The sequence below is a fragment of the Schistocerca piceifrons genome, chromosome 1 (assembly GCF_021461385.2).
Source record: "Schistocerca piceifrons isolate TAMUIC-IGC-003096 chromosome 1, iqSchPice1.1, whole genome shotgun sequence".
NCBI classification, from domain to species: domain Eukaryota; kingdom Metazoa; phylum Arthropoda; class Insecta; order Orthoptera; family Acrididae; genus Schistocerca; species Schistocerca piceifrons.
Genome location: NC_060138.1, coordinates 1,169,546,277 through 1,169,566,692, shown reverse-complemented (window position 1 = coordinate 1,169,566,692; position 20,416 = coordinate 1,169,546,277). Strand labels below are relative to the sequence as shown.

General features: G+C 39.7%; 1 protein-coding gene across 2 annotated transcripts in view; it reads right to left on the bottom strand.

Annotated features, from left to right (window-relative positions):
• LOC124801935 (scoloptoxin SSD14-like) overlaps nucleotides 1-20,416 on the bottom strand; it is a 110,396-nt gene that overhangs the window by 50,445 nt on the left and 39,535 nt on the right. For both annotated transcript variants that reach the window (XM_047263109.1, XM_047263110.1), the window contains 3 exons: nucleotides 17,391-17,591; nucleotides 14,796-15,027; nucleotides 14,519-14,709 (listed from right to left, as the gene is read on the bottom strand). In XM_047263109.1, the coding sequence (XP_047119065.1) occupies nucleotides 14,519-14,709; nucleotides 14,796-15,027; nucleotides 17,391-17,591 (624 nt within the window). The remainder of the gene's footprint in view (nucleotides 1-14,518; nucleotides 14,710-14,795; nucleotides 15,028-17,390; nucleotides 17,592-20,416) is intronic.

The following is a 20,416-nucleotide window of genomic DNA, read 5'->3' as shown; positions in this document are numbered from 1 at the left end:
TGGAAGGCCTTCCCTCTACTCTTGTTACTGATAATGGTCTGCAATTTGACTCTTCCGATTTTGCGGATTTTTGTGCCTGTCACGGCATTATGCATGTCATGGCCCTTCCATTCCATCCACAGGCAGAGGATGAATGACTGGTCCGCACATTTAAGGCTCAGATAAGGAAACTCCTGACTTCTTCTGCTGCTGATGATGCGCTTCTACAATTTCTGGCTTCTTACCGTTTCACCCCCATGGGCGACCACAGACCAGCTGAGCTCTTACATGGCCAACAGCCCTGCACGCTACTTCGTCTTCTGCGGCCTTCCATCTCACGGCCGCGGGTGCCTTCACTTGGCCGGTTCACCGCCGATGACCTTGTATGGGTATGGGGATATGGCAGACGGCCAAATTGGAGTCCTGGCCACATCTTACGACACCATGGCCAGCGCCTGTATGAAATCCAGATGGGCACGGGTGTTGCAGTGCGTCATTCGGACCAGCTTCGGCCTCGTGTGCCGGAAACACCTGTTCCGGATTCCGCTACACCACCTTCTGCTCTACCTGATGCTCGGGATACTGGAATCTCTCATTACTCACAATGCATCCTCTCACCATCATATCGGTGCCAGCACAAGAACTGACAGCACCTGGAGACGTGCCCATGCAGGAACCAGATGACCATCATCTGTCGGAGCAACTCTACTCGCCTCCTTCTCCTATGGATTCGGACACATCGCCCATGTCTCCTGTTATAACAACCGGACTTGCCGCAACGGGCAGGTTGGTGCACGGGGCCCCAGCAGATTCGACCCCCACGTCTCCTGTCATCTCGACCCGTTATCATCGGAGACACTTCCGTCCGCACGGGAAGGAAGCCTCCTCCTCGAGACTTTACGGCCAGTCAAACAACACCTATGGACGTTAGCAATCTCCAGGCCACCTCCATCAAGACCTGTGAAAAAACTTAAAAGGGGGGAAAAGTGTTGTGACTCGCTGATCTTTCAAAGTGTTGCCACGCAGTTACGCGTGTCCTCTTCATGCGGCTCTGTCTGCTAGCCATGCAGCAGCCAGCCAGCGGGCGCTAGACTCAGACATGATTTGACTGTTAAAGTGTACACACGTCTTACTCTGTTTACTTGATCTGTGACTTCCATGTATTGTGTCCTCCCCGAAATATATTTGTTCAACTTTAAGTTATAACAATCCTTTTTCTAATATTGTTGATATTCCAACATGGAGTTTCCATTGTTTGATTTTGCCTAATTGCTTTACTTCCATCCCACAACACTGTGTTATTTTCCTTTGTTACTATCTCTAATGCGTTACATTTCTCAGTGTCTATTATTTCTCTTCCTTCATAAGTTTTTTCACCGCCTTCCAAACTGCACATGCTCCGACTTCCGAATCTCACTGTATCAGCGATCTTGCCTGCACACAACATATATCTACGTGACTGTGTGATTGTTGGTGCAACATCTCATGACCCAATTTCCTGCCTCCAATAATTAAAATTATTCCTATTGACCATAATTCCTTCCTCCTCCTCACATATTTTCGAGCTTGATATCCCATACTTTCCTGTGACAAACAAACTCCTATATTTTTATTTGTATTTTGCATATATTTGTTTGTTTGTGCATACTTTCACATTTTTGTGTGTATTATCAAGTATTTGTGAGTATTTTTACGTATTTGCGTGAATTTTTATGTTTTTGTGTGTTTTTTGTCTATTTGTACCTTGTTTTTTGCATGCCTCTACGTATTTTTGTGGGTCTTTTTCTGTAATCCAGTTCCACTCAGAACCACTCAACGCCTCAATTTGCCCATTTGCTATGTCATTTGCCATTTCCCCAATGTCATCCCTGCCACAATGAATCCTGTTCCATCTTTCTGCATCAATTTAGATAATTATTCCTTTTCCTGGTTAAAATCCAGTCCCACATTCTGCTCCTTAAATGCTAATTACTAACAATGGCCTAACCATAAAAATTTCTTTCTCTGGATGCCAACCCTCCTTTCACAATGACCTTCACCTTTTGAGATTCCCCCAGTCCCTGTCCCCCACAGACCTAACCTGGTATTGCAAAAACACACTTCCATGCCATATGCATCCCAGAACCACCTCTGTTCCCTCAGCAAGCAATCCCTACTACATACATCACATCTCTGAAACTGAATCTCTTGCTCTCCAGCACCTGGAAGAGCATTCCAGACACCATTTCCATAAGATAACCAACCTGCTGACATCCTACTGTCACCTTGGGGCACCCCTATCCAACCCCTATCCTATCCACAGTGCTCCATCTCATCAATCCCTATAGAACCCAGACCCCGGCTAGCACCCTTTTCAAGAATCGGAATCAGAATTTTATTGTCTCATGATGTACAAGCAAAAACCATTGATTTTAAAGTGCAAAAGACTTGTCAATATAACTACCTGAGATTCATACAATGTGCCAAATACACAACAAAAACAATATTAATTTACAAAAAGCATTACAAATTTGTTTCATTACTCTTCGTCATCATTTAGAAATTCCACGAGTGAATGATAACATTTTTGCACTAGGATGACACATAACCATATCTTCCGTAAAACAGCCTCCATACTGTGAAAGTTTTCCATTTTTAATTTGTTATTAATTTTGATAGCCACATATTGAGGAGTCTGTGAGCAGAGTTTTAGTCTATGAGACAGCAATGTAAAATTATCTTTGTTTCTTTTGTCACACATATGTTGGAAATTCTAGCATTTGTAGACTTAGAGAAAGCTTTTGACAATGTTAACTGGAATACTCTCTTTCAAATTCTGAAGGTGACAGGGGTAAAATACAGGACGCGAAAGGCTATTTACAAATTGTACAGAAACCAGATGGCAGTTATAAGAGTCAAGGGACATGAAAGAGAAGCAGTGGTTGGGAAGGGAGTGAGACAGGGTTGTAGCCTTTCCCCGATGTTATTCAATCTGTATATTGAGCAAGCAATGAAGGAAACAAAAGAAAAATTCGGAGTAGATATTAAAATCCACGGAGAAGAAATAAAAACTTTGAGGTTTGCCGATGACATTGTAATTCTGTCAGAGACAGCAAAGGACTTGGAAGAGCAGTTGAACGGAATGGATAGTGTCTTGAAGGGAGGATATAAGATGAACATCAACAAAAGCAAAATGAGGATAATGGAATGTAGTCGAATTAAGTCGGGCGATGCTGATGGAATTAGATTAGGAAATGAAACACTTAAAGTAGTAAAGGAGTTTTGCTATCTGGGGAGCAAAATAAGTGATGATGGTCGAAGTAGAGAGGATATAAAATTTAGACTGGCAATGGCAAGGAAAGCGTTTCTGAAGAAGAGAAATTTGTTAACATCAAGTATAGATTTAAGTGTCAGGAAGTCGTTTCTGAAAGTATTTGTATGGAGTGTAGCCATGTATGGATGTGAAACATGGACGATAAATAGTTTGGACAAGAAGAGAATAGAAGCTTTCGAAATGTGGTGCTACAGAAGAATGCTGAAGGTTAGATGGGTAGATCACATAACTAATGAGGAGATACTGAATAGGATTGGGGAGAAGAGAAGTTTGTGGCACAACTTGACTAGAAGAAGGGATCAGTTGGTAGGACATGTTCTGAGGCATCAAGGGATCACCAATTTAGTATTGGAGAGCAGCGTGGAGGGTAAAAATCGTATAGGGAGACCAAGAGATGAACACACTAAGCAGATTCAGAAGGATGTAGGTTGCAGTATGTACTGGGAGATGAAGAAGCTTGCACACGATACAGTAGAATGGAGAGCTGCATCAAACCAGTCTCAGGACTGAAGACCACAACAACAACAACATGTTGGAAATGGTTTTAAGCAGATAATTCTGGATTAACACAGATAAAGGCAAACAGTTTATAAACGTAAATACATGGAAGTGTTAAAATTTTTAGATCCCATTTTTAGATCAGAATAACTTTTTAAGCTTAATATTACACATATTTCTAATAACAGGTTTTTGAAGTAATAATATTCTATTTACAACATATGGCTTCCCCCAAAAGATTATTCCAATCTTATGATGGTTCAAAATAACTGCAGTAAACAACTTTCCTAGTGTCAGTATCACCTGCATAGGACAATACTGTCATTGCAAATGCAAGACTGTTTGCCAGGTAACTTGTATACTCCTATTTCTATTCTGTAGAAGAATTTCTATTACTGTAATGTGTTAAAGATGGTGAGTGAATGTAAAATGACTCTTTCTGCAACATTACAATCTGCTGTGCAAAATACTCCCTGGAATAACTAGCTAACCATGAATTTTTTTTTTTTTTTAAATATCTCCAAAAATTTTCCAGATTCTGCTTCCCTTAATTCCTGATTTTTATCTGGAAGTTACTTGAATTTGATTGTTCAGTTTTAAACTGTGTGAGGTGGGTTTTTTCATGTTTAGTTTTAATCCATTTACATCAAACCAATGTTCTAAACTATTTAGGGTGTCAAAGACACTTTGGAGAATTTCTTCTATGATCTCACTTGCAATGAGTACAAATGTGTTGTTCACAAATAAAACTGAGTATGATGTTATATTTTGCAGTTAATTATTTACATAAAATAAAACAAGAGTGGGTCCAAGATGGAACCTTGTGGGATGCCTGTGAAATAATTTTTCATTCTGAGAAACAATTTCATGTACCTGATGTTTGGTTTGCCTTTGCTTTCTATGTGTTAAATATGATTTTAACCTCAGCAAAGGACTACCATTTATTACAGATCTTACTAATTTATGTGACAGTAGAGAGTGGTTTACACAGTCAAAAGCCTTCATAAGATCATAGAAAAATCCTGTGTCTGCCCCTGTAAGCTGAGTGGTCAGAAAGATGGAATGCCACAACATGAGGCCTGGGTTCAATTCCCAGCTGGGGCAGGAGATTTTCTCCACTCAGGGACTTGGTGTTGTGTTGTCCTCATCATCATTTCATCTCCATCTCTGATACTCAAGTTGCCCAATGTGGCGTCAAATGCAATACGTACTTGCCCTCGGGGTCGTTATCCTGAAGGAAGTCATTCACAAGATGTGCTTGACAGGGGCATGCATTGTCATCCATGAATACGAATGCCTCGCCAATATGCTGCAGATATGTTTGCACTATCGGTCAGAAGATAGCATTCACGTATTGTATAGCTGTTATGGCATCTTCTGTGACCACCAGCGGCCTACATTGGCCCCACATAATGCTACCCCAAATCATCAGGAAACCTCCACCTTGCTGCACTCGCTGGACAATGTGTTTAAGGAAACTTCCTGGCAGATTAAAACTGTGTGCTGGACCAAGACTTGAACTAGGGACCTTGGCTTTCACGGGCAAGTGCTCTACCAACTAAGCTACCCAAGAACAACTCACGCCCCGTCCTCACAGCTTTACTTCTGCCAGTACCTCGTCTCCTACCTTCCAAACTTTACAGAAGCTCTCCTGCAAACCTTGCAGAACTAGCACTCCTGAAAGAAAGGATACTGCGGAGACATGACTTCAGCCTGGGGGATGTTTCCAGAATGATATTTTCTCTCTGCAGCAGAGTGTGCACTGATATGACACTTCCTGGCAGATTAAAACTGTGTGCCGGACCGAAACTCAAACTCTGGACCTTCTGCAAAGTTTGGAAGGTAGGAGATGAGGTACTGGCAGAAGTAAGGCTGTGAGGATGGGGCGTGAGTTACGCTTGGGTAGCACAGTTGGTAGAGCACTTGCCCATGAAAGGCAAAGGTCCTGAGTTCGAGTCTCAGCCTGGCACACAGTTTTAATCCGCCAGGAGCTTTCATATCAGTGCACACTCTGCTGCAGAGTGAAAATCTCATTCTGCAATGTGTCTAAGGCGTTCAGCCTGATCGGGTTGCCTCCAAACAGGTCTCCGATGATTGTCTGGTTGAAGGCATATGTGACACTCATTGGTGAAGAGAATGTGATGCCAATCCTGAGCGGTCCATTCGGCATGTTGTCGGGCCCATCTGTACCGCACTACATGATGTTGTGGTTGCAAAGATGACTTCACCATGGACATCAGGAGTGAAGTTGTGCATCATGCAGCCTATTGTGCACAATTTGAGTTGTAACATGACATCCTGTGGCTGCAGAAAAAGCATTATTCAACATTGCTGTCAGGGTTCCTCCGAGACATAATTCATAGGTAGTGGTCATCGAATGCAGTAGTAGCCCTAGGGCAGCTTGAGCAAGGCATGTCATCGACAGTTCCTCTCTCTCTGTATCTCCTCCATGTCTGAACAACATCGCTTTGGTTCACTCTGAGATGTCTGGACACTTCCCTTGTTGAGAGCCCTTCCTGTCACAAAGTAACAATGTGTACATGATCAAACTACAGTATTGACTGTCTAGGCATGGTTGAACTACAGACAACACAAGTCGTGTACCTCCGTCCTGGTGGTATGACTGGAACTGACCGGCTGTTGGACCCCCTCCGTCTAATAGGTGCTGCTCATGCATGGTTGTTTACATCTTTGGGTGGGTTTAGTGACATCTCTGAACAGTCAAAGGGATACAATATCCACACTCAATGTCTATCTTCAGGAGTTCTGGAAACCGGGGTGATGCAAAACTTTTTTTATATATATGTTTAGTTCTTTTAGTCTAAATTCGTTTTGTGTTTCAGTTAATTATGTAACTTTTTTTGGCACTTGATACTTTTATACCATCAGTTATCCATCTGAGTCTGTTTGTCTTTTCTTACAGGAGACTCTGGGGCAAAATATTCCATTAAAAACTTGCAAAAATCTCTCAAGAAGTCTGTAATAATTTTCAGAAATTTTAGTACAATGATTCACTGGCCAGTTTACTTCTTTAAGCCAACAATAAAACAAGTTTATATTGTCCTTACTGAAGCGTTATTTGATACACGAGTTTCTAATGTCTGGTTCATTTACTTTTGGTACCTCCAAAAACAGTGCAGAATGATCCAAAATACCCAAATCAACACAGAATTTTTAGGTATCATCAAATGAATAATTTGTCAGCATATTATCTACACATGTTGTTATCAACTTGCCCATACCCTCAAAATTCCCTAACTGCATTCTAAATCCAGAGCCTAAACAATCCCAGAACACTACCATTAACCTTTCTGCCAAAATCCTCAGCTCAACAGAGACCTCACTTTAGCCCTGCACCCACATTTAACAATGCTGGACTTGTTATAGACCTACACTCCTTCTCCTGATCCTGCAATGGAATCACTTCTTTGCCACCAATCACTCCAAAGTAAGACAGCCTAATTACAACACTGAACCCTGCCTCTCCCAGTTCATACCACCATCCAACTACGACCCTCCCTCCTTGCCACACAACCACCCCTGGTTCCCTTCCAGGAATTCCTTACCTCAAGCTTCGCCTCACCAAATATCCCCAGGTCCCTTTCTAAGAATACCAATGCTTCAGAAGAGGAAAGGACAGGGCTGGGTGTCATATTGTAGCTGGTTATTGTGTCCCTACAGAAAGGGTTTTGGCCCTCATTGATAAACAGCTCCAACCAACTGCCTGTAATCTAGCCTCCCATGTCAAAGACACCAACCCCTTCCTTCACTTCCTCAGTCTCCACCCCTTTACCTCCTGGTTCCCTACTGGTCACTGTTGATCCGCTTCCTTATACACCAACATCACTCAAGGCCATGCAGTGGCGGATACAGAAAAACCTCAAGGAGGGGGTGCTAAAGATATCTTGAGCTACCTTTACTTTTACTGTAATAAAAAATAATCAAGTTACATGTAAAGTCTAAGAAAGTTTTATTTAAACTGATTATACACGTATACAAGACAATGTTATTTTATAATATAAAAGAGTTCCAATTGTGGTTCTCTTCCTTAAATGATGAATTCTATGCACCTATTCTTCCTGGCAAATTGGTTAATTACATCGTCAATAGGACAATCACCTTCAAAAGAGCTAAGCCATTAAGTCAATCCTCCTTCATTGTCTACCTCAGCCATGTCTTTGTATGCTGCAATGTTGAAAAACTTCTTTCTACAGTAGCAATAGATGCAGGTAGACAAGCAAGTATTTTGTACAGCATGTGCAAAGTAGGATAGTCAGATCTAGGACAAACAGACAACACTTGCACAACAGAATCATGATCATTAAGAGCATTTATGCTCATTTGTTTGTATTGAAGAATCACTCCCATTAGTATCTTTTTGATCACAAAGAGTGATCCTTCTTCAAAGAACGGTAGTTCAGTTAAGCACTGGTTCAATTTATGTGCCAGATTATTACCGTCATGTTTCAGTAGTTGTGAGGGCAAAAGTATGTTGAATTTTAAATGATACATATTTTCTTCAGGAATACATTCTCTCATGTCAGTCATAACATGGCCCAGTGTTGGAATAAAAACAGTTCTTTTCCAGTATGCCATAGCATCACCATTATGATCGCAATTTTCCCTGTATCTTTGTCTACCTGCAAGACGAGGAACACTCATCTCCATGTCTAACTCTTCCATAACTGCCTTCACCTCTTCAACACACCTCTTCAACAATATAAGCAAAGTGGCTATCAGCATTAGCTCTCATGCTGTCGTACACCTTGAACGTCGAATCTAATTTTGCTTTTGCCATCATGATGTCCAGGCTAGGGCCTTGTAAGATTTTACTGACTGGATATGTTATGCTCATAATGTCACTCAGTGTAAACAGAGTGATAATACACTCGCAATTAAAGAGAGCTCGAAGGAAAATATTGGTTTTGACAGCTGTTGTTCTATCCTTCCAACACTGTATTTCTTTAAGAACTTTGCAAACTGTTCCAAGATCAGCTGCAAATTGAATAACAATATCATGCCACTCAACCCATCTTGTTTGACAATGTGACTGCTGTGAGTGTTTTAGGTGACTCTTCAATGTTGCGAAGTGCCTGCTAGACACTTTAAAGAACAGTACTACTTCTTCAATGGTACCCAGTGAGTTTCTCACACTTGTAACTTTGCAACTGCGAGAGGCAGTGAGGTTGAGCTGAAGACTTTGTCACAGAGCCACTTGCGTGTTGAAAGCTTTCTTTTTTATTGTAGCTTCAGCTCCTTTCAATTCTCACATATTAACTGAGCAATCATCACAGCCTGTACCCACACAGTTCTCCAGTGACAGAGAAAGGCTTTCCATTCTCCTTAGAATCATAGTACCTAATACTTCACCATTAATGCTATGCTCTTCATCTTGACTCTCTTGAGGTTCATCATCAATGTTTCGACTACAATCATTGTCCTTATGCATGTTAATGAAACCCAAAAATCATTCGTGTAATTTGCCTTAATCATCACCATATCTTGTAGCTAAACTCAATTGGGCGATGTGCTCTATGTCTGTAATCTCATAAAAGATTATGCTGTAACAACGAGAACCTTTGATTTCCTCCAGTATTCTCAATATCACTGTTTCACAGCATGAAATAAGTTTGTTACATGTTGCTTTACTTATGTAAGTGACATTCACTTTAGTGGTCTCAAGATGATTTTTTAGTTGCAAGTCTACAGCATCAATTCTAAATCTTAGAAGTGCTCTAAAGTTTCCCTCATTACTCACTATACTTTCATGATCATTTTCGTTTTCTAATAGAATACCACCATTTCTATGCCCCTGCAGAGGAATATTTTGCTTTCCATGAAATATGATTGTTTTTATTATAGTTACAAGACGGTCCCTGTTTTCCGTAATGCTTCCATTCTCTGTCTTGACAATTGATTTATGACCTCAAGTTTATTGTTGTCTCATGTCACCAAAAATAATTTTGCATCTGTTGATGCTTCAACATGGTACTTGAGCTGAGAGTGGGTCTCAAAGTCACCATCTTTACCAGTAAATTTGACAAACTTTATTAGTGGTTCAGTTACAAGTTTATTGGCGATATTGGATTTCTTTCCTCCAACCATTTTATTATTCACAAAAATTGAACAGTTAATGAAAAGAAGTCTCTTTTCAAATTGTGAGAACACCACCCATGGATACTGTTCAAAGTGATTATCATGCACTTGTCTGCATTCAACCCGTCCCCTCTTTTTGAGTTTCCTTGGAGCTGTGAGAAGCTTGTGTTTTATATCATCACTAATATTTACTGATACCAATATATCCAAATAATCGCCAATATCTGTGGGATTAAAGGAATCAGTCGATGAACATTGTTGTGGAAGTTTCGACGAAGTGCTGGGCTCTGCCTGTACATCTGGTGGTGTTTTTGAGGCTGAATGGTGAATGGAATCTTCAGATGTTTTTAATTTTCTTTTTCTTATTACACAATGATCCATTTTATTATATTGTTATGATGCAGGTAAATTAGATGCCAATTGTTCTTGAAGAAGCACTTTATTCACACTGGAAAATGCAACACCAGTACACCTAGCACGAAAACACTCACAGTCACACTCTGAGTATTTCTAATATCACTGAGCACAACACTGACTCAAGTCTGTGGTAATAGCCAATAATTGCAGTTCACTTTTTATCACGTCCAAGTTAATGCGATGATTGTAGCTTTCAAACTGGCTACCTGGCAGCGACTCTGCTTCCCTAATATATGTGGCTCAGTTGTTTTGAGAACATTCACTGCCAGAATGTTCACTTCCAGACTTTTATGGAGTGTGAACAAATACCTACTGTGAAAGCGACAAGCCAATATGTACCTTACAATGTATAATATAAGGGCGAGTTTCCAGTGATGATGTTATCCAGCAATTTGTGTGTGTGGAAATTTTATTGTTGATACTGTTCCTTTCTAGTGCATTTGATAGAGAGCCTATATAGTAACAATATGTTTTTAGGAATCTTCTCAAAAGTCACTATTACTGGAGATATATGCATCAATCATTTCCCATACTTTACTGTGAGTTAGGTATGGGAAACTATGGTTATGTTATTAGTAAAAATATTGTTACAAGTTTCATAATAATATTTTTACTAAGAAATTGCTATGAATTACTATTATTAATACTTCACAATCATCTGGTCACTCTCTCTCTTGACTAATCTTCAAACTTACACTTGCTACAACTAAGACTTTTTACTTATTCATTCTTCAGTCTTACTATTTGTGCTCTGAATGTAAACTGTCTTCTATTTGGCAAATAGTCCATATTTATAATGCTTTGTATCAAAGGTTCTCTGTACAACAAAACAGTAGAATATTCCCAACTTTTCTCGAACAAATGCCAGACAGAATAACATATCGAGATCATTAGAATGGCCGCGACTTTTCTCGTGGGTGTGTTAGCTGTCTATATGTCAGACAGAAACATACAAAATATGACGACGTGGATGCATGTGCTACATAGGAAAGTACAACTGCTCGATAACTGAATTCAGCCAAGTCGACTGACAAAAGAAACATACGAATAGTGTGCAGGCTGACTGACGGAGGCAGCGCGGGTGGCAATGTGGTTGTCCTGGCAAGGGGGAGGGGGGGGGGGGGTTGCACATCCCATGCAGCCCCGCACCCCCCTATATGTATCTGCCAATCTGCCATTGTGCCCATAACGCAGCTGAACACTGCCTTTCCCAATGTCCATCAGACTCCAAACCCACTACTTCATTCCTCAGTAACCTAATTAACTTTATCTTAACACATAACTACTTCTCGTTTGAAGGGGGACGGTATACAAACAAACTCATTGCACAGCCAAGGGCATCCACATGGCACCCTCTTATGCCAACGTTTTTATGGGCAATCTAGAGGAAACCTTCCCAGCCTCCCAAAACCCCAAACCCCCCCTGGTCTGGTTTAGGTTCATTGATGATATCTTTATGATCCAGACTAAGGGCCAAGGTCCCCTATCCTCATTTTTTCACAACCCCAACACCATCTCTCACTAAGTGAGGTGGTGCAGTGGTCAGCACACAGGACTTGGAAAGGACGATGGCTCAAACCAGTGTCCGGCCATCCTGACTTAGGTTTCCCGTGATTTTCCTGAATTACTTCAGGTGAATGCCATAATGGTTCCTTTGAAAGGGCACAGCTGACTTCCTTCCCCATCCTTCCCTAATCCCCTGGGACTCATGACCTCGCTGTTCAGTCCCCTCCTCTAAATTAACCAACCAACAGCTTCCCTCTCATCAGTTTCACTAGGTCCTCCTCAACCCAGTGTGCCACTTTCCTAGGTCTTGACCTCCTATTTTCTGATGGCTTCATCCACACTTCTGTCCACATTAAACCCACCAGCCACCAACAGTACCTGAAGTTTGACTGTTGCCATACCTTCCACACCAAAAAGTCCCTCCCATACAGCCTTGCCACCCAGGGATGTTGTATCTGTCATGACAAAAACACACTTTTCCAGTATGCTGAATGTCTCACCAAGACCTTCACAGACAGGCATTATCTCCCAGACCTAGTCTGCAGAAAAATTTCCCATGCCTTTTCCCAACACACATCCAATCCTGCAACCACCTTCAAGTAACAGCTACAAAAGAGTGCCACTCTGTCACCAAATACCACCCTGGACTGGAACAACTGAGTCACAGTCTTCATCAGGGCTTTGATTATCTGTCATCATGCCCTGAAATGAGGGATATACTACCCAAGATCCTTCCCACCCCTCTTAAAGTGGTATTCCGTAACCCACCCAACTTCCACAACATCCTAGTCCATTCCTATGGCACCCCAGTGCCCATTCCTTACCACATGAATCATATCCTTGTGGAGGACCCAGGTGAAAGACCTGCCCAATCCACCCATCCCAAACTTCCTATTCCAGTCTTGTCATAGGCTTATCCTAACCGAGCAATGTGGCGCAGTGGTTAGCACACTGGACTCGCATTCGGGAGGACGACGGTTCAATCCCGTCTCCAGCCGTCCTGATTTAGGTTTTCTGTGATTTCCCTAAATCGTTTCAGGCAAATGCCGGGATGGTTCCTTTGAAAGAGCACGGCCGATTTCCTTCCCAATCCTTCCCTCACCCGAGCTTGCGCTCCGTCTCTAATGACCTCGTTGTCGACGGGACGTTAAACACTAACCACCACCACCACCACCACCGCTTATCCTACCCTATCAAGGTCAGGTCACCTGCGAAAACAGCATGTTGTATACCAGCTCTGCTGCAATCATTGCACAGCTTTTTATATTGGTATGACTACCAACCAGCAGTCTACAAGGGTGAATGGCCACTGCCAAACAGTTGCACAGGGCAAATAGAACCGCTGTGTTGCACAACATGATGCATCTGAACATAACATGCTTGATTCCAATGGCTGCTTCTCAACCCATGCAGTCTGGATCCACCCCTCCTCCACAAGCTTTTCAGAACCGTACAGATGGAAGTTTTCCTTTCAACATGTTCTCTGCTCCCAAAATTATCCCAGCATCAACCTATGGTAACCTATCATCCCAAAAGCCTCCACTCAACAGTTTTTACCTCCTCCCTCACTCTCACCCTCTTTATGTGCTGCCCTCTGCTAATATACTCATCCATCCTTTCCCCTTCCCTGCTCCTTCCTTCCCTGCTCCTCTCCTTTTCCACTCCCCATTGTCCCTCCTCCTCCCACACACACACTCACACTTCACCTCCAGACACTGTGCCTGGCAGTCTCTAGACCTGCACGCCCAGCCACAGTGCTCTTCTCTCCCTCCATCTGTACCCTGCTATCCTACCCCCTTACCTGTCCCACTCCAGATTGCTATTCACATGACAGTCACATTCCAGCCAGAGCTGCTGGTGGTAGTGGTCATGTGTGTGTGTGAGGTATGCTTGCTTGTGTGAATGTTTGTATGTGTGTATTTTCTTTGCTGAAGAAGACTTTGGCTGAAAGCTATAATGTGTAACAGTATTTTTGTTGTGCCTGTCTGCAACTCAACACGTTATCTTTGTTGTGAGTAGCAATCTATCCTTTTTCTATTATTGTTGATATTCCAAGCTGGAGTTTCCACTGTTTGGAGATTAAGTAAAACTGTGATGAACACATCACTACCACTACTGCACTGTTATCATTCTAATTATTATTATTTATATTCTGTGTATTTATATTACATGTAATGACTTATTTTACATCCAAGTGATTTGTTTGCCCATGCAAGTCTAGGACATACATATAACATATAAAAATAATGAGTAAATCTATTCTAGTGAGCACACAAAGTCCAGATACAAGGACTATGTCAACTGGGTTTGATGGTTCTAACTCACCTACCCAGTAAGGAGTTCATTAATTTTTCTATCCTGTTCTAAAATATTTTAATAAGACAAAAGTAGCTGAAATTTTATTGTAACAAATTAAAAGTTGGGTGGGAGAAAAACAATTCTGGTGACTACAAGAAATTTGTATTACCCTACGATTATGCTGCTTCATTATTTTTTGAAATAGAATGTTGGTATAGTATACAATAAGTATAATACACCAATAAAACCTCATTCAAGGAATATTATAGCTTAATGGTGATACTTTAACATATTACACTAGAGTTTTATTCTTCTGCATTCATTTTAGTTTTGATAATGGAAATGCGACAATTAAAACTATTTTTTCCTATTTTAAGAAATTTTAAACTTTTTGAAAACCATATTACATACAATAAATTGATGGTACTTGTGACAGAGACAGCATCCCCATTAGGTGCAATCACTGAAATATGTGCTGTCCCATGATCATCAGGCTGACTTAGCACAGCTCCATAATGTTCTGGGTCATTGTATGTTACAGAATCGCTTATTTGAGCACGTATACTTTCAGCATAACTTCTTGATGTTAAGTTTTTGACAATCTGTGAATACAGAAAAAGATGATTTGCAATGAAAATGTGCTCAGGATTGCAACAATGTGATACAAAAGTTTTAGCCAAGCACCAACCTCCAAAACATCTTCATTAAAATAAGGATCACCTAATTCTGTCCTTCTGCCATACCCATATTTGAAAGCTTCTGTGATACGCTGATATGTTGTTATTTCATCAGAAGCAGGTATATAACCATCCAAGATATTCAGTATAAATGCAAGCACAGGTCCTGATCCAGGTAGAGGCATTGTATACAATGTAACATTGCCACTCAACTTAGCAGAAACAGGAGGCTCCCAATGAATCCTAAGTAAAAAAAGAAGAAAGTGTTAGTATAGTAAATAAAAGATACTACTTAAATCACCCATTTTACTCCAAAGAGTAAAATGTTTAGAAAAATAAATTTTGCTAACAGTGGTTATTTTTTTATGGGGGCGGGGCGAGGGAATTATATGAAAACCATGAAGTTCGTATGCAGAACAGGAAAGACCAAAACTAAAGCTATTAAAGCTATAAAATTATAAAAAGATAAAACAAAACACACACAAATTAAGAAACTGAAAGCCAAACAAATCAAACTATAGGCTACATCAGTAACCAACCAATGGCAAAGGAGTGATTTCAGGTGAAGAAAGAAATCTGGTAACCAAGTGAATGAAGAAGTAGTGGGCTAACAGGAAACTGAAAATCCCCTTGAAAGCCATAAAATGTAAATAAATAATAAAAAGTTGATCTTGTGTTTTGTAACTTTATGATAGCTTATTGAAATTTTAAAGGTGAACATTTTTTTTTCTGTAGATTATGCTGCAAAGAAGGATCGGGTGGATGTAGGATGGGCCAACAAAATACTTTGGTTTAATCCTGACTGTCAAACAGATTCAATAATATTACATTGGTAGCTCTCAGACTGACTTATGGAGGTTTTCCTATTTTGTGACGAAAGAGAGGGATGAAAGAACAGTGTAGACATGATCTACATTAACTTCCCCATCCCTTGTCCTCTTATTCGAATTTTATTATTTTTGGTTACTCATTTAAACCACATCCTTCGCAGGCCAACTTATCACTTTTAAGTGACTTTGTGCTAAGGCTTTCTGTCCGGTCGAAGGCAGTAAGAAGGAATGCTGAGAGTGCCAAGTCCCGTCCTTGGTGATGCATACTCTTCATCTTTGCTGAGGGCCAAACTCCATGGACTTACTGGCTTCCAGCAATGCACAGCTGCTCTAGGTCTTCTCGTGCAGGATGGCTTTTAGGCCACATTTTCTGCCCAGGCAGTTATTAGATGTATGTATTCACAACTGGAATTTCAGCCTATTAAGCTCTTATCAAAAGACAGTTCACTGTGAAGTGCATCAGTCCATGATCATTCCTTGTAAGAGGACACTTTCTTTGTGACAACCTTGTTTATACATTTCTCATGCATAATAATAAAAGAATTTTTATCTTTAAGGACATGGCATGCACATCTTCCTATGCACATGGAATAGGTAAATGTGGTTCATATGAGTCAGCCTACTCTTAAAAAATCACATACCTCATAGTGGGCTGTCTCTTGACAATGACACAACATACTGAAGGTGCAATTGTGAATAAATACACTTAATATGTAAAGGAGCAATGCAAATTTGATAAGAGAAACAACTGATCACTATAAGAATACATTGGGTAGTCATTACATTTCACCAGTAAGGTGGCACAGTAATGGTACAAAGAAAGAAGACAAGAATCAGAATGACATATAGTTAATAATGGAAGTAATACTAGATGGAATGAAAAAGCAACTGAAGTACAAAAACAAACAGACACCCATGACTGATGTATTTCAATAGAAATCTTTAAACCTGAAGACAAGTAACAGAAAGCAAACTTTCAAAATGATATGCAGAATTCTTGCAGAGGAAGACATTGCCTAAAAATAAGAATGTTGTTGTAATTGTTCTGCTTGACAAGAAATGAAACAGGTAGGATTTCAATACTATAGGCTTATCAGCCTTCTTCAGTAATGTGAAAGATACTTACTAAAATTATAATCTACCACATAGAAGAAAATGTTGTATTTTAATTGAGCAAAGTAACAAGTTGTCTTTAGAAGTGTACATAGTACAATGGAATGTCTCTAAGTTGCAAATGAAATTATGGAATTGAGGAATGAATATAAATCATCACTTTTTCTAAAATAAGTTAATAATGAGAAAGCATTTGACTCAGTTTCTACATGGTATGTGCTGGAAAAATTTTAAAAACAAGAATTTTAGTGTAAAAATCTACTTGATTGTTTTGTCTCATCTTGTGATTGAGACAAGATACAACATGTAACATAATCTGAGCATAATTTCATTCCAGCAACCTATTTTAAAAGAGGCCCCCAAGAAATGATGATAACGGCATAAATTAATTAGTTATAACAACATGTTTTTAAAGTATATTTATTTGTGTGTTGCATCCAATGTAAAGTAAGAAATGAGAAAAAGTACCAGTATTAAAATAAGAAGCAATGTTAGGTTACTCTTTAACACAGCTATTTCTACAATCACATAAATGTAAGAGCTGAGCAGTATAATAGTTATATTTATGAAGATCCAGGGAATCTATGGAGATTTAACCTTCATTTATGAAAGTTATGTAATATTTTTGCTCTAACTTTAGTTGAATAGCACACATTAACATACTCATAATTCCTTAGGTCATCCATTGTCATGATTCCTCCAAGATCTGTGACGTCTTTAATAAATTTCTCACCAAGAGAACCATTATAGAAAATATCTATACCATTTTCAGCAATCTGAATTAATGTTTCACCTAAAGTAGGTCGCTTCAGTATGTCACCCAGCTGCCACACACTTCCAGTTTCAGGATTGATCAAAAGTTCACTGCAAAATAATTTTCATAGTTTCATCATAGAAGAATATATTACGTACATTGTCTGTTCATTCCTGCTCCAAAGCATTAAGCACAATTTCTCCATTTATAAGCATATTAATTCATTATAGCAAAATGCAAGATAAGAAATATGTTATCTTATATTGCAAACAACTGCATGTCAACATGTAAATAATACAGTAATTACTTTTTACATTACAAAAATGAAAGCTTTTAAAATGGCAACAAGTAACAAATACACCAATATTTTTTCTGGCATGAATATGAGTCACCACACAGACAAATGCTCAAACTCTGTGTTTTTATAGTTCAATAAATAAAGTTCCTCTTTCCAGTTTTGCCCATCAAGCCCAGTGATACAAAACAACCAGAAAATTAATAGCATCACAGGAAATATGTAAGTGAAATATAACATTAAGAATATCATAGGTTAACAAGATATTCTTTGAAACTTCCTGGCAGATTAAAACAGTGTGCCGGACCAAGTCTCGAACTCGGGACTCGGGACACCGAGTTCAAGGCTCGGTCCGGCACACAGTTTTAATCTGCCAGGAAGTTCCATATCAGTGCACACTCCACTGCAGAGTGAAAATCTCATTCTGGGAAGATATTCTTTATTTTAAATTGCAATTTTGGTCCATAGCAGCTTACAGGTGGCTACGAAATAGTTCTTCCTCAGCTGCTAGACTACTGATGAGGAAATTAGTTTACATTCAACTCAGGTTAAGTTAATAAAGTGAGTATTCAACAAAAAATAACTTCCTTTGAAGTTCACAGAAAGTTATGATGTGCCTCAGTGAAATGTGTATTTGATCTTCATATTTACAAAATCATCAAACAAGTAAAAACAATGAATATTTTAACAGAAAATCACGTATGAAAAACAATTTTGTGAGTCAGTACAAATACCAGACAAGTGAAGAGTTGAGCAGCTCAGCTTTTGCACTATAATCTTGCATCATTTATTCATTAGTGTGATCCTATTTTAAGGAGAACCATCAGGAACATGGGAGAAGTCAATTTGTATGTTAACAAAGAGAAACATCTGCCACAAAACGCATTGATAATTATGTATTATTAATCCACTAGATATTATTTATGCACACTGATGCTGAACTTGTGTAGTAGAATTAACACAAAAGCCACTACTTTGAAAAACACTACCACTGTCTTGGGTATAACAACTAGCTGCTGTTTATATCTCACTTACTGTATAATAATTACATGGTCACATTGACTTTTATCGTTCAACAACTGTTATTTAATAATATAAGACTTGAGTTCAGTTTACAATAAGAATTGCTATTTACAACACAGCAGGAACCTACAGTCCTTAAATTGATGTAATCAGATAGCTTCGAGCAAAGTGGAAAGATTTTTTAATTTTTCTAGTACATAGGTATTCCTCAAACAATGGAAAATCCAGGATGGAATGTAACAATACGAGAGAAGGAAAGTTGCTACTCACCATATAGCGGAGATGCTAAGCCGCGATAGGCACAATAAAAAGATTCACACAGACATAGCTTTCGGCCATTAAGGCCTTTGTCAACAGTAGACACACATACACACACGCACACACACTCATGCAAGTGCAACTTGCACACACATCTGCAGTCTCAGAGAGCTGAAACTTCAGTCCATGATCATTCCTTGTAAGAGGACACTTTCCTTGTGACAACCATGTTTATATATTCCTCATGCATAATAATACAGGAATATGCAAATGCTGTGTTGGTGTGAATCTTTTTATTGTGCCTATCGCAGCTCAGCATCTCCGCTATATGGTGAGTAGCAAAGCAACTTTCGTTCTCTCGTATTGTTACATATGTATTCCTAATATATACACTGACAGAAAAAAATCAGAACACCAAACAATAATTAATGGAGAAGAGTGAAATTTTAGGAATACATTTATCTAGGTAACATATTTAAATGATTAACATTGCAATTTCACAGGTTAATGTACACATGAGATAAGCCATCTCATTCTGGATGAGATAAGCCATTGCAGATGTGAAATGCTGGTACATTAATAACCAGCGTAACTGCCTGAATGTTGAATGCAAGCATGCAAACGCACATACGTTGTGTCATAGAGGTGCCAGATGTCTGCCTGAGGGATGGAGTTCCATGCCTGTTGCATATGGTCAGTCAATTCAGGGATGGTTACTTCTGTTTGTGGATGACGCTGGAGTTGCCATCAGATGACATCCCATATGTGCTCTATTGGAGACAGATCTGGTGATCAAGCAGGCAATGGCAACATGTCAACACTTTGTAGAGCATGTTGGGTTATAACAGCAGTGATTGGGAAAGCATTATCCTGTTAGAAAATACCCCCTGGAATGCTGTTCATGAATGGCAACACAACAGGTCAAATCACCAGACTGACATGTTGTTGTTGTTGTTGTTGTTGTGGTCTTCAGTCCTGAGACTGGTTTGATGCAGCTCTCCATGCTACTCTATCCTGTGCAAGCTTTTTCATCTCCCAGTACCTACTGCAACCTACATCCTTCTGAATCTGCTTAGTGTATTCATCTCTTGGTCTCCCTCTACGATTTTTACCCTCCACGCTGCCCTCCAATACTAAATTGGTGATCCCTTGATGCCTCAGAACATGTCCTACCAACCGATCCCTTCTTCTGGTCGAGTTGTGCCACAAACTCCTCTTCTCCCCAATCCTATTCAATACTTCCTCATTAGTTATGTGATCTACCCATCTAATCTTCAGCATTCTTCTGTAGCACCACATTTCGAAAGCTTCTATTCTCTTCTTGTCCAAACTATTTATCGTCCATGTTTCACTTCCATA